Raw genomic sequence first — 14,689 nt, 5'->3', positions numbered from 1 at the left:
AATAGTGTTGCGTTTATAATTTGGTTCAGTGTATATGCAGCCGAAAAAATTATACATTGTTACAAGAAGCTTCTTGTTTGTGGTGTTCTAACTTCTGTCGGGTTTGTTTTTTCAGCGAAATGATATTGCTATGGCAATCACAAAATTTGATCAATTTGATTTCCTTATTGACATTGTCCCCCGTGATGAATTAAAACCTCCAAAACGACAGGTAAGGGGTTAAAAAACAAAACACAAAGTACTATATGTAACTGACAGACTCTCTGTAGATACAATATTATAGTACAATATTGAAAAACTTGCTTAGCATAACTGTGATCAGTGTATAATTTTACAACCACATTTTCCAGTCTGGACTTTTATTTATTTTCTGAACTTGCTCATATTGTATCAGATTACTCCTGTGTTGTTGTTTTTTTTTTGTATTGTCTCTTATTGTACAGGATGTTTTACCAGCACTTTATAAGTGTGCTTTACATTACATAATTGTATTTCAACTAATAGATTTGTTCTACTGTATCAGTCTGCATCCCATATTTGGTATAACGGTTGCCATTACTCTATATGCCTATTCTTGAAAACTTGCTTACCAGTGATTTTCTCCAATTCGTTTTGCTAGATGAAGCAAGGGTTTGGAGGCTCTCTGAAAAAGACTACCCACAAGTAGTGGGTAGCATTCAGAACCTTTGCCCTATTAGGAAAAGGCTGGTTTTGCCTGTGGACAGGCATGTGGCTTTGTGCGAATGCAATCCTTGGACCCAGAGATTGTGCAGTAAGCATTTATCTTCATTAGGAGAATTTAAAGGATAGCTTTTGTAGAACTGGAACGGGTTTACGCTTCAAGTTAATTCAGAATTAGTTTTATATCTATAGGATTTTTGACTCTTCATGTTAAGAGAAAAAAAATCCAACACACTTTTTTTTTCTTTTCTTCATGGTTTCCGTTTACATTTCACCATTGTGCTGTATAACATGAGATTATAAGAATGTACAATCTTCAATGCTGTATCAGTTGTGTAATCATCCAGGTGACCTAAGTCGCTGTAAACATCCTTGACTGGAAGCTGTGAATCTATTACAGGAGCTTTCAGTCGGATGTTTACAGCTGCTGGCTGCCACACTACTCCTTGTCAAGGTCTGGTTACAGGGTTAGGAGAAGGAAGTATACCCATTCATAATCTGGGTATCTGCAGCTGTACCTGGATAGTTGTTTTATCTCTATGTGGTATAGATATCATGTGAAAGTTTCCCGCAATGCTTTTTTCCTGGTACATCTGAGCCCTGAGAGAGATTATTTTCCCATAGGTTGCATTGTAAAAATCTTTGATAGGCTGGTGTTTAGTAGAATGAAACCTGTTGGTTAAACCCGAGCTAGAGAAAACAAATCAGGTGATTCATGTTTATAAGCAATAAAAATAATCCACGGAGATCACAAATATTCTGTACAGTTGCAAGAGTAGGAAACCCAAGAAGCAATGGAAGAGGAGGTGCTTGAAAATAGAGAGAGAAATTAGTTGGGTTTATTAACTTAATGAATTGAAATCCATAGTGCAAGTTTAGACAAACTGGTGATTTGAGAATATACTTTAACTTGTGGCGTTAATCTAGTCTTTGAGGTAATTGGTACATTCACATATTTTTCACGAGTTATTATAAATTACAGTTGAATGTGGTCACTAGTGATATATGGGCAGAGATTTTTTTTTTCTGTATATTTTGGTGATTAAGTCTTTTCTTAATGATGGGCCTTTACATACTTTGTCTGATTAAACAATATGTTTAAAGGACTACTATAGTGCCAGGAAAACACTCTTTAGGTCCCTCCCACCCCTCAGGGTCCCACTCCCGCCGGGCTGAAGGGGGAGGAAGGGGTTAATCACTTGCCTTTCTCCAGTGCCGGGCTCACTCTGCGCTGGGAAAATCTCCTCCCTCTTCCAACGTCAGTGCGGAACGCGCATGCGCGGCAAGAGCCGCGCGTGCATTCAATCAGTCCATAGGAAAGCATGCTTTCCTATGGACGTCTGCGTCTTCTCACTGATTTTCACAGTGAGAAGCGCGGAAGCACTACTAGAGGCTGGATTAACCCTAATGTAAACATAGCAGTTTCTCTGAACCCTAAATGGACCTGGCACCCAGACTACTTCATTGAGCTTAGGTGATCTGGGTGCCTATAGTGGTCCTTTAAATAGCACTTCTACATCCAGTCATATGCAATGCTGCTCTTTGTTTTTAGTGTAAGACAAGTTCAAAATGAAGTTGAGCAGATATACCCACAGCTCTATGGGCTTCTAGTATACTAATACAGTGTATGCAAATGTGCCTTTGACTAGTGTAGTAATGTTTAGAAGGTTACAATTACCTTGGCTTTTTATGCAGATCTAGGTGTCCCTTATACCTTTTTTTTTCTTCAAACACCAGTTTAAGTAGCATTTTCCCTAATTTCGGATATTTTTCTACAATTAGTGTATGTTTATGTATAAACAGAAACAAAACAAAAAAGAGAGTGAGAGCTCATACAGTGAATATTTACGTGGACAAAGGGGATAATTCTAGAGAACACATAAACGTAAAATAAATTGTCCTGTGAAACTGGTAGTGAATGAGGATTTAAATATAAAACAACTTTTAATAGTACTGTATATTAAAAAAAGAGATTTTGATCTTTTTTTAATAAACTATTAAAATTTAAGTTTTATTTTTAAACCTTGTGAATTATGCTCTGTTGGAGCACTGCAGAAGGTTTATTCTGTTTGCGTGTAGGTCTCATGTTTCACACAGTTAAAGTACTGTTTTAACAGTGTAACAAATACTTCTTTTTTTTTTTCTGCAAAGTGTACAACTGGAAGAACATGCCAAAGAAATAGACAAGTTCAGTGTGCATGTGAAAAATATTGGATTACTGCTATAGTTTGACATCAGTGTGTTTTCTCCCTGGAGCCAGACTCTGCTTGATATTTGTGATGAAGAACTCTGCTTCCCCCCACCTGTAGAAAGGATATCACAGATTAGCAAGAAGAAAGTTACAATAGGAAGCAATATGAGTAAGGTTTGGGTGCCTGCCAGCCACGGATGCAGGGCTGGGAGGTAAAGGTTACACACATCTTTTTGTTTTACAACCATAAAGAGCTTGTTCATACTTCAGAGAAAGGGGGTGGAAAGAAAGATGTACACTCACAGATTGGGAGATGGCCATGATTCAGTGATTGTAAACATCCTACACTCTCAGCTGTGAATATAAGGAGGCTGGGAGAAGGGTGTTTACTCCCTCTGCCATGGAATAGCTTACAAACGGCTGCTGAAGAAAGACTTCTTTCCCTGCTGCAAACAAGATGATAATCTATATTTCTACATAGTGTTGCCCAGCCATGAACTATAATACTATAGAAAAAGTCACATTTGTTTGTTGCTGTATCAGTGCTTTTTTTTTTTTTGCCTTGTCAATCTATTTTTTAAAATAATTTACTTAATTCCAGTGTTGCCATTTTGAATTCTAAGCGGTTATGTAGTCTGTAAATAAAACTTGTACATTTGTACATTCTAGAACAGAAATATAACAAGAATATAATCCTAAGAATAATGTGCAAAATAAATATCCTTATATGTAGGCTTCCCAAAAAAGGTAAACATTGAGGAATTTTTAGAAACAGGGCTTGTCAAAGGACATCTAAAACATAACGCCCCAAATAAACTGTGTGCCATTCTTTGGAGCTTTGTTAATCAGAAGTAAAAGCAATTGACACTATGAGTGATCTTTGTATAGGACCTTTATATCCCATGAGACACAAGCTTTCTGTGAGGCCTACATTATTTTAGAAAAAAGATGGGGCAACAGTCAGTGTAGGTCAGAGAAGAACAAGTGTGGTGGGGATAAACCAAGAACAAGAGTGAATTCCCCGCCCCCCACCCCCCCTTCTTCTATGACCTCCATTTCTTGAGGGTTTACTAGCTTAGATTTATACATCATAACATCTGAACCCAGCAACTCATGAATAAATGGCAGCTTCATGAATACATGTTCAGATTTTTGGGGCCCATTTAAAGCGCGCGCGCGCGCGCGCGCATTTTCCTTTTTAGGGTTATCCCAGTATAGTTTTGGCTACCCTATATATTTACACACCTTTTCCTTGTTAAATTTTGTGTGAAAAGTGGCCCTTTAGCCATAAAACCAAAAGTGCAGGTCTCACAAGAAAATGGCACTTTTATAAAATTAACCTTTTAACATCCCCTGGCTGTCAAGTTCTTCCTGTTCCTTTCTGGTAGTTTAGTTCAGTTGCGCTAAACCCAAGTTGCAGCAATTGCCCAGAGCACCTGTTGTGCAAAGACTTTTTCATTGAGCTGCATTGGGAAGTCTGTGATTGGACAACCACAGGAAGTCTAGGCAGGGTTAGAAGGGGAGGACTGCATAATTAAAAATACATATATATTCGTGTGTGTATGTATATATGTGTGTGAGCGCCTGTTGTCAGCCTAAGTGTGTGAGAGCCTGTCAAGAGCGTGTGTGTGAGAGCCTGTCAAGAGTGTGTGTGTGAGAGCCTGTCAAGAGTGTGTGTGTGAGAGCCTGTCAAGAGTGTGTGTGTGAGAGCCTGTCAAGAGTGTGTGTGTGAGAGCCTGTCAAGAGTGTGTGTGAGAGCCTGTCAAGAGTGTGTGTGTGAGAGCCTGTCAAGAGTGTGTGTGTGAGAGCCTGTCAAGAGTGTGTGTGTGAGAGCCTGTCAAGAGTGTGTGTGTGAGAGCCTGTCAAGAGTGTGTGTGTGAGAGCCTGTCAAGAGTGTGTGTGTGTGTGTGTGAGAGCCTGTCAAGAGTGTGTGTGTGTGTGAGAGCCTGTCAAGAGTGTGTGTGTGTGAGAGCCTGTCAAGAGTGTGTGTGTGTGAGAGCCTGTCAAGAGTGTGTGTGTGAGAGCCTGTCAAGAGTGTGTGTGTGAGAGCCTGTCAAGAGTGTGTGTGTGAGAGCCTGTCAAGAGTGTGTGTGTGAGAGCCTGTCAAGAGTGTGTGTGTGAGAGCCTGTCAAGAGTGTGTGTGTGAGAGCCTGTCAAGAGTGTGTGTGTGTGAGAGCCTGTCAAGAGTGTGTGTGTGTGTGTGTGTGAGAGCCTGTCAAGAGTGTGTGTGTGTGTGTGAGAGCCTGTCAAGAGTGTGTGTGTGTGAGAGCCTGTCAAGAGTGTGTGTGTGTGTGTGTGAGAGCCTGTCAAGAGTGTGTGTGTGTGTGTGTGTGTGAGAGAGCCTGTCAAGAGTGTTTGTGTGTGTGTGAGAGAGCCTGTCAAGAGTGTGTGTGTGTGTGAGAGAGAGCCTGTCAAGAGTGTGTGTGTGTGTGTGTGTGAGAGCCTGTCAAGAGTGTGTGTGTGTGTGAGAGCCTGTCAAGAGTGTGTGTGTGTGTGTGAGAGAGCCTGTCAAGAGTGTGTGTGTGTGTGTGTGAGAGAGCCTGTCAAGAGTGTGTGTGTGTGTGTGTGTGTGAGAGAGCCTGTCAAGAGTGTGTGTGTGTGTGTGTGTGTGTGTGTGTGAGAGAGCCTGTCAAGAGTGTGTGTGTGTGTGTGTGAGAGAGCCGGTCAAGAGTGTGTGTGTGTGTGTGAGAGAGCCGGTCAAGAGTGTGTGTGTGTGTGTGAGAGAGCCTGTCAAGAGTGTGTGTGTGTGTGTGAGAGAGCCGGTCAAGAGTGTGTGTGTGTGTGAGAGAGAGAGAGCCGGTCAAGAGTGTGTGTGTGTGTGTGTGAGAGAGAGCCGGTCAAGAGTGTGTGTGTGTGTGTGTGTGTGTGTGAGAGAGAGCCGGTCAAGTGTGTGTGTGTGTGTGTGTGAGAGAGAGCCGGTCAAGAGTGTGTGAGAGCCTGTCGAGAGTGTGTGTGTTTGCGAGCGTTTAGGTATCTGCCCCCTCCGATTGCATGTGGAGGGTGATTTTATTCATCCTTTTTTTCTTCTTCCCCATTTTCTCTCGCCGTGCCAGTTTCGCCATGGCTGGTACCATCAATCTTTATGATCTCAGCTAAGCCAATGCATTCCCTTATTAAAGCATTGGGAGGATTTTGTGCATGCGGCGCAAATGCACCAATCTGCATCTCCTCATAGAGATACATTAAATTAATGCATCTTTATGAGGAACATTCAGCGCCTCCATGGAGAGCTTGGAGACACAGAACCTGAATGCTGCACATGGTGCAGCAGTGACTCAGGACTCTCTAGTGGCCATCTGAGGGACTGTCACTAGAGGTGTTACTAAGCAGCAATGTAAATAATGCATTTTCGCAGAAAAGGCAGTGATTACACTGAAAAACTTGCAGGGACAGGTTATAGACACCAGAACAACTACATCAAGCTGTAGTGGTTCTGGTGACTATTGGGTCCCTTTAAGAATTGCATTTTCTCATTGAAAATGACTGGCTCCTAAATTTTTTAGCTGCCTTCTACATTCCAAACAAATTTGTCACCCATTTTATATGGATATGATATAGATGTCATTTTTAGTTTTGTCAAATTAAAGCACTAATTTATTTGTACTGTGCGTGCACCTTTCATTCCAAGTGTTAATATTTTTACACAGGTAAGCACCCAAGCACATGAAGTTTTTTGTTTATACAAGAGATATATACATGTATGTGTGTGTGTTAAAATATATAATTTTATTTATTATAATTATTTTTGATGGCTGGACAATGGAGTATTTAAAAGTAGATGCAAGGAGCAAGAATGTGAACTGCTCTTTAGATCATTTGTGTCTTGAGTGTGTCAAAACCATAATTTTTCATGGATACTGGAAAAGTGGAAGCTGTGTTTTGCTTTTTGTTTTTTATATTGCGTATTTAATTTACTTTAATAGCACTTATTGGGGTGCAGAAATGAGGAATTGTCACTGTCAGTCAGAAAAGTGACATTTCCTCTTCAAGCTCAGGTAGGTGATTTTTTTTTTTTTTATAAAATATATATCTTCGTGAAATGTTATGTCACTTTTACACAGAAGCTTTGACTTTTTGGAAGTTTAGGATAGATTTCAAGCACTAATTCTTAAAGCATTTTTCTTGATCACGCATTGACTGTAATGTTCTGCCAATACACAGGAAGAGGTGCGACAAACGGTGACCCCTGCAGAACCAGTCCAGTACTACTTTACTCTAGCACAACAACCAACAGTGCAAGTTCAAGGACAGGCAGCTGGACAACAGACCACATCCTCTACCACCACACTTCAACCTGGTCAGATCATAATTGCACAGCCACAGCAAGGACAGGTCAGCAAGACACATTTTTAATATTTCTATTCTTTTCTGTTCAAGCTCTTTTTGGATTTTGGTCTTCATTTAAAGAGATATGTGTTGATATTAAACTATAACCCAGAAATTAACTTGGAAGTGCTGTTCCCAAAGTATGTGTGATATATGTAGAAAGCTGTTATTTTTGCCCAGAGATCTGAAATGCCTAAAATAGCAGTGCAACGATTTATTGGCTGCTAATCATCATTCCTAATACAATTTCTGCACATTTGACTTAAAGGCTTCATTTAGATTGTTTATTTTTCTTGTCTTCTTATTCCGTTGTCTCCACTGTTCATATTTTATTGTTTGGCATATTTTGTGCTCTCCCAGTTGCCTTAGCCATCCTTTCCACATACAATTTTTTAATATCCTCTCCTGCCTCTTTGTGCCAGTCCTTGTCTTTTGTCCTTCATATTTCTAGTTTCTCTCTAGTATTATTTTTGCTTATGTCAGTCTTCATTTATGAGTCTTTGCATAAATCTAAACTATTTTTCTAGCATGATATCCGCATCTAAGACCAATTCAGAATGTTGGGGGTTTAGTGCATATACTAACTAAATTGTGGCATGTTTTTGAAAACCATGATCAATTTATGAAAATCTAGCTTTATTTTACTTGAGCAGTGACAGATTTACTTAAATGCCAGTCTTTCAAGTGCACCCTTCACTTCTGGATCAAGATAGGGCATATCTCTTGATTGTGACTGTCCTTTTATCTGGTTGGTCCTTTAGCAGGCAGTCCTCTCTTTAACCTCAATCACTGGTAACAAGTACCAGCAGTATTATTTATGATGTGGATTTCTTTTCACTATCCTTTTTATACACTATCAAAAGGCTCGTGGAAAACCGTATCAGAGTGGTATCGCAGCCTCCCAATATCAGAGTGGTATCGCAGCCACCTCTCAATCCTCCTCTGAGCAATGCAGTGGAATATGGGCCAAGCAGAGGAAGGTTTAGGAACTTCACATCCTGTTCTTTTGTCCTTTTCAGGATATAGATCTGAGAAATATATGAATTTTGTGATTGTAATGTACATTAAACAGAGGTAATCTTATAAATAGCAACAAATGTTTAAGTCTGTTCTTGACTCTTGAACATTAGAAAAATTTAGACCTGGTGTATGGTATGTGCATGCATGGCTTTAAAACTTGAGTCCCCACTAGCAGCCTACTTTACATACCAAATTTTATCGAATTAGAATATTTCTCCACCTACAGCTTTTATTTATTTATTTATTTTTTTGTCAAAATTTGCTTTTACAACCCAGGGTTGACCAGCTTCAGTGTATTGAATAACCTGCTTTCTGTTTTAAACAGTTTTGTTCATGTATTTGCATTAATGAAACTGCTGCCACGAGCTGAACTGCATCTCTGATACCTGATGACAAGGGTTTAGGTTAAGATCAACTCTTTTTGAAATGCTCATAAAGACTGTGTTCAAATTTTATTGATAATAGATTTAACATACATGTAGTCATGTCCATTGAAAAATGCATCTTCAAAGAACTTGCCACACTTCCCAACAGTTATAAAGAAGATAGGTTAATAGGATATTGGAAGCTGGGGGGACCAAAGCAGGATCAAAGGCCAGCTGTTATAATAGAGCATCCTGACATTACTCAATCAATTGTGTGGTGTAACACATGATATAAAGGGAAAAAGGTGGTCATTAACCCATATCAGGGGCACTATAGGGACTCAGACCACTTTATCGCATTGAAGTGTTCTGGGTGCAGTGTCCTTGTTCCCTTAACCCTGCAATGTAAAAACATTTGCTCTTTTAGAGAACCTGCAATATTTACAGTGATTGCACTATTAAGACTGTCTCTAGTGGCCGGTCATTAGAGGCGCTTCCTGTAGTTTCACAGAGTTTGACATCTTCACGCTTTACATGAGGATGTCCAGCGTATTAAGAAAACTTGTTGAAAATAATTGAGTCAATCTTTTCCCGTGGGGAAGGCCTAATGCACATGCAGAATGCTCGTTGGGTTCCCCTATCAGCTGAGGGTATTATTTTTTTTATATTTTCCTCGGCACTGCATTAGCTACCAGCTTGCATGAATGGTCTGTAAGTAAAATATATAGATCTGATATTCATTATGCTCACAAAATAATTCATACCTATTTGTAACTGTTCATGCTATGGATTTATAAAGAAATGTCTTTTCTGGTTGATTTTTTAAATTAATTCATATGGTTGCCATTTTAGAGTACACCTGTCACAATGCAAGTTGGAGAAGGTCAGCAAGTGCAGATTGTACAAGCACAACCTCAAGGACAAAGCCAGCAAGGGCAAGGTGCAGCAGGACAGACCATGCAGGTCATGCAGCAAATCATCACCAACACAGGAGAGATCCAGCAGATCCCGGTAGGTTCTGCCAGATATCTAATTTTTAGGGGCAACATTATTTCTGAGTAGAGTTGAAGATCGCTCTTGACCAGTCTCCAGCGAAACTATAATAAGCATCGCTTTTTAATCATTTGCACATAAAGTTGTAGTTCTTACCTTTTTTTTTTTTTTTTTTTAACTGGGATAAGGCAACTTCTCTCTAGTGCTAGTTTGCAGAGCTTTATTGCAACCTAAAAGTAAGACCTTTCATGTTATTTAAACCTTCATCATGTTTAGATGGTTTAGCAGATTCATTTGCAAAGACTGAACATCATCAATCTGTACAGCAGTCTTAAAGGATCACTATAGGGTCAGGAACACAAACCTGTATTCCTGACCCTATAGGGTTAAAACCACCATCTAGCCACCCTGGTCTTCTCATGCCTCCCTGAATATAGTAAAATCTTACTTGTATTCAAGGCCGGAGCTGCTTACTTTGTCACTGTTTCCTTTTGACCTGCCTGCTGACATCATCAGAAGTGGTAGCCTGATCCAATCACAGTGCTTCCCCATAGGATTGGCTGAGACTGACAAAGAGGCAGGGGCAGAGCCAGCACAATTCAAACACAGTCCTTGGCCAGTCAGCATCCCCTCATAGAGATGAATTGAATCAATGAATCTCTGAGAAAGTTCAGTGTCTGCATGCAGAGGGAGGAGCCACTGAATGTTTGGATGCATTTTAGGCAGCCATGATCCATGAAAGATCTCTAACAGCTATCCGAGGAGTGGCCAGTGAAGTTATCACTAAGCTGTAATGTAAACACTGCATTTTCTCTGAAAAGACAGTGTTTACAGCAAAAAGCCTGAAGGCTTTTTTTTCTACTCACCAGAACAAATTCAATAAGCTGTAGTTGTTCTGGTGACTATAGTGTCCCTTTAACACATGACTTTTTTTTTGTTTTGTTGTTATGGATGGAGAGGCCAGAACTGTAGGGGTTTCTGTTGTTCATGGTTACTGTTCCACTATTTAACCTTTTTATTCTTTAGGTACATTCCAGTACCACCTACTTGGCTTCAATTTACTAGTTTGTGTGCTTAAAATATTACTAGTAATATTTTACAGAAATAGGAGGAGGTTAAAACTTTTTAGGGATCATACAGTATCTTCAGATATTTAAAACTGTTTCTGAAATATTTGCATAAAAGGATAGATACAATTTGCAGTAAAAAAAAAAAAAAAAAAAGTTGTGAAGAGTTTGAGCACTTTTTTTATGGGAAATTTTTGGGAAAAGGGATCTTGAACCAAAGTGAGGCATGGCTAAGTATTTTAAGTCATGCGCTTATAGCCAGATATAACACTTCTTTACCAAGCCTGGAGCTCCATGGTACACAAATGAGGGGTGAATATTCATTCCCCAATGGCTTAATGGAGAGTGCAAATTTTGAACCTTGAAGTGGGAAATAGGCAGTGGGGCAAAAGGGATCTAATCTTTCCTATGCTTTTTTAAAAGTTACCACAAAAAAAATAAAACTCATTAAACCAGTAATTGAGCTAGTGTCTTCATGAAAAATGTATACTTACAAAATGCTATTAAAATCTCAATTGTTTGTATTTTTTTTCTCTATATCATACAGCCCTACTTTTTTTTTTTTTTTTGTTCGCAGAGAAAAAACTTTTACAGTTTTTTCCACTTATTTTTCAGATTTCTGCATTCAAATAGTCCTCTTGCTATAGCCTGTTTTTTTTTTGTTTTTTTTTTATCCCAATAACTTATTGATCTATAAATTACAATTATTGATCTATAAATTACATCTCCTTATGTTTCCCTTTTACAGCATAGTTAAATGGATATTAAATTATGTAGCATAGAACACGAGTAAAAGCTTTAACAACTAAAACGGTTAATATATTAAATTAATCTAATAGTTCTCTAATAATTCCAGACTCCATGTTTGTGATTGATGTCCTGACATTACTCTTTAAATGACTTTACTGTGTTTTGTTAAGGTGCAACTCAACACAGGACAGTTGCAGTACATACGTCTTGCTCAACCAGTTTCTGGAACACAAGTTGTGCAAGGACAGATCCAGACCCTGACAGCCAACGCACAGCAGGTATTTCTTCTCATGCGTCTCTATCAATATAAGTTCATACAGTTTTTCTAACTCTAGCTATTTAGCTCTGTATGTATGTTTAAAGTGGTGTACTCTTTGAAAGAAACTCCCCTGTATAAGCAGCTTAGATTTTTATTTAAAGTACATTGTTTTATTACACCACTTTAGTGCTCTTAAACATTGAATGTGACGGCAGATGAGAATCGTTTGGCCCATCTAGTCTGCCCAATTTTCGAAATACTTTCATTAGTCCCTGCCCGTTGTCTTAAAGGGACACTCCAGGCACCCAGACCACTTCTGCTCATTGGAGTGGTCTGGGTGCCAACTCCCACTACCCTTAACCCTGCAAGTGTAATTATTGCAGTTTTTCATAAACTGCAATAATTACATTGCAGGGTTAACTCCACCTCTAGTGGCTGTCTACTAGACAGCCACTAGAGGTCACTTCCTGGGTTCTAGCACAGGAAACGCTGTGTGAGGACCTCCAGAGTCGCTCAAAACCCCATAGGAAAGCATTGAAATGATTTTTCAATGCTTTCCCATGGGGAGACGTAATGCTCGTGCGCGGCATTTCCGCGCATGCGCATTACGTCTCCTCGGCCGGTGGGCGAGATCAGTCTCGCCCACCGGCCGATGCAATCACTGGGAGGAGCGTCGCGGAGGCGGAGACAGCGGCGAGGGACATCGCCGCTGTCCCAGGTAAGTGACTGAAGGGGTTTTCACCCCTTCAGTAACCGGGGATTGGTGGGTGGGTGGGAGGGAGAGGGACCCTCCAGTGCCAGAAAAACGGATCGTTTTTCTGGCACTGGAGTTTCCCTTTAAGTCTAGGATAGACTTAAAATTAGAAAATATACTGTGTATGTCCAGTTAACACAAAAAACACATGCTAGTCTGAAACTTTCACATTACAGATGCCAGTATTTCAGTCTTATTCACTAATATAGAGGTATTTCATTCTTTTTTTCAAATGTATTTTTTTATGTACTGCCACGTGGGTGCTATTTAATTTGGCTACACTATACAAAGGCATCCAACCAGTAATGTATAAACTATTTTTATATGATCTGATTTTAATCCAGTGCCGTTTATTTAAGAAGGTATTGTAGCATAAAGTGGTACCCTTTTACTTCACAAGTTATGCATGTAGAGATGCATATTCCAAGAGAAACCTCCATATTTTAAGCTCAATGCTATACATGTGTAACTTTGTGAGTGTTACTGTGTTCAAATGCATTTACATATTACATGGTTCTATACATATAACATTTAAATATTTAGACTTCAGTGCTGCTTCTTTGAAAGTACTTCTGAGTCTTTGTTTTATGCACAGCAAATTAATTGTATAGGTGTATCTCTCTTGAATGTAGTAGGCAAAAGTTGTCCTCCTTTATATATATTTATTTTTTATCTTTTTTGAGTAAATTCTGCCTTGTGTATGCCCTTTTATGTACATATTGTATTGTTTTCTGTGCTTGGCATCAATATGAAAAGCTTACAAAGACAATTCCTATGAAAGTGGAATATTTTTATTTTGTTAGTCTGAGACTATAAAAGCACATGTATTTAAGTACATTATGTTCACAAACACATATCAAAATTTGAGTGCTTCTAATCTTTTCTTTCAGATTGCACAGGCCGAAGTCCAGCAAGGGCAGCAGCAGTTCAGCCAGTTCACTGATGGACAGGTAAATGCAAATGGTGATGATAATAATTTTAGCTTCTGTGTGAATTCTGTGTGAATCCTATGTTATTGAAAATATCTGTTTTGTTTTCAGCAATTATACCAGATCCAACAAGTCACCATGCCAGCAGGGCAAGACCTCTCTCAGCCATTATTCATTCAGTCTACTGGTCAGACAACTGATGGACAGGCTACACAGGTCACTGGAGACTGACCTGAAAAGCATATCAAGGGGACAATGGGAAATAGAGCACAGACACACATACTGCATATGCGCACCTGTGCCAACATAGCACACAAAGGTGTGCTACTTGCTCCATTGGCACAGAGTGGGTTAAAGGGGAAGAGAGTTTGCCGTTCAAGATTGGCTCCAATCATTCTGAACTGTAATCAAACCATTTCGATATACCTGAAAATGCAAGTCGTGATGAGAAAGATACTCAGAAGAATTTATGAACATACGCAAACATCACAGAAGTCGTGGTTATTCCCTGCCGAAAATATCCCATATTGTACTTCTGATGCCATACACATGCCATCTCACTTTTTTTGCTCTCTTTGTCTCATTACATAACCCCCAACAAATCCCTGGAAATGCATTTGGAAGGCCATAAAACCCGACATAAAAGATGGCAATTTTCAAGTGATTATATCTATAACCTTTATTTGGTCAACATGGACAGCAGGTGGCTTCTGAAAATTCAGGTAGACCGATGTTTCAAGTAGAAATCCAACTTTACAGTGGGATTTCAGAAGGTATTCAGTTCATAAGGGCTTAAGTGTTAACTCACATTTTTACCATCTTTACAAGGTCCACAAACAAAGTGGAATTTCTGTTCTTCTTCTCCCCCCTGTAATTCCATACACCAGCTACAATCCCTGTGCCCTTTATTGTCAGGATGACAATTGAACCCATTTGACTGCCAAGGTGTAAATTGTCTTATTTTCCATTTGTCTGGCATGAGAACATGGGAAAATTGTATTATTTCTTTTTTTTATATATATTTTGTTACTATTTTGATTTTAAGTATTGGCGCTAGTCTGCGTTGAATGCACGTATCAAAACACTGCACAGACTGCAATAAACTTACTTTTTAGATATATTTTCAGTTTTCTGCTTGCTTATATACAAATATATGAATGGTGCATAATCAGCACAGATAAGTTTTGCAATAAGGTGTTTAGTAATCCATATGAAGAAAAACAAATAGTATATCTAATAGTAGTGATTAGCTCAAAAACACCTGTGAGGCATTACCTACACATTTAAGCATATAATACAAAAACACAGTAGGGTGAGCAGATAATATACTTCCCTCTCTTCTTAGTACAAGCAG

The 14,689-nt window shown here is 39.1% G+C and overlaps 1 protein-coding gene across 4 annotated transcripts in view; it reads left to right on the top strand.

The window, feature by feature from the left end:
* NFYC (nuclear transcription factor Y subunit gamma) overlaps positions 1-14,455 on the top strand; it is a 50,233-nt gene extending 35,778 nt beyond the window's left edge. For all 4 annotated transcript variants that reach the window (XM_063456386.1, XM_063456382.1, XM_063456387.1 and 1 more), the window contains 6 exons: positions 116-211; positions 7,034-7,204; positions 9,436-9,594; positions 11,564-11,671; positions 13,297-13,356; positions 13,447-14,455. In XM_063456386.1, the coding sequence (XP_063312456.1) occupies positions 116-211; positions 7,034-7,204; positions 9,436-9,594; positions 11,564-11,671; positions 13,297-13,356; positions 13,447-13,566 (714 nt within the window). In that variant the 3' untranslated portion in view covers positions 13,567-14,455. The remainder of the gene's footprint in view (positions 1-115; positions 212-7,033; positions 7,205-9,435; positions 9,595-11,563; positions 11,672-13,296; positions 13,357-13,446) is intronic.
* Positions 14,456-14,689: the final 234 nt, after the last annotated feature.

This window comes from Pelobates fuscus, chromosome 1 (assembly GCF_036172605.1).
Source record: "Pelobates fuscus isolate aPelFus1 chromosome 1, aPelFus1.pri, whole genome shotgun sequence".
NCBI classification, from domain to species: Eukaryota; Metazoa; Chordata; class Amphibia; order Anura; family Pelobatidae; genus Pelobates; species Pelobates fuscus.
Note: the sequence above shows the minus strand (reverse complement) of the source record. Positions and strands in the feature narration are given on the sequence as shown.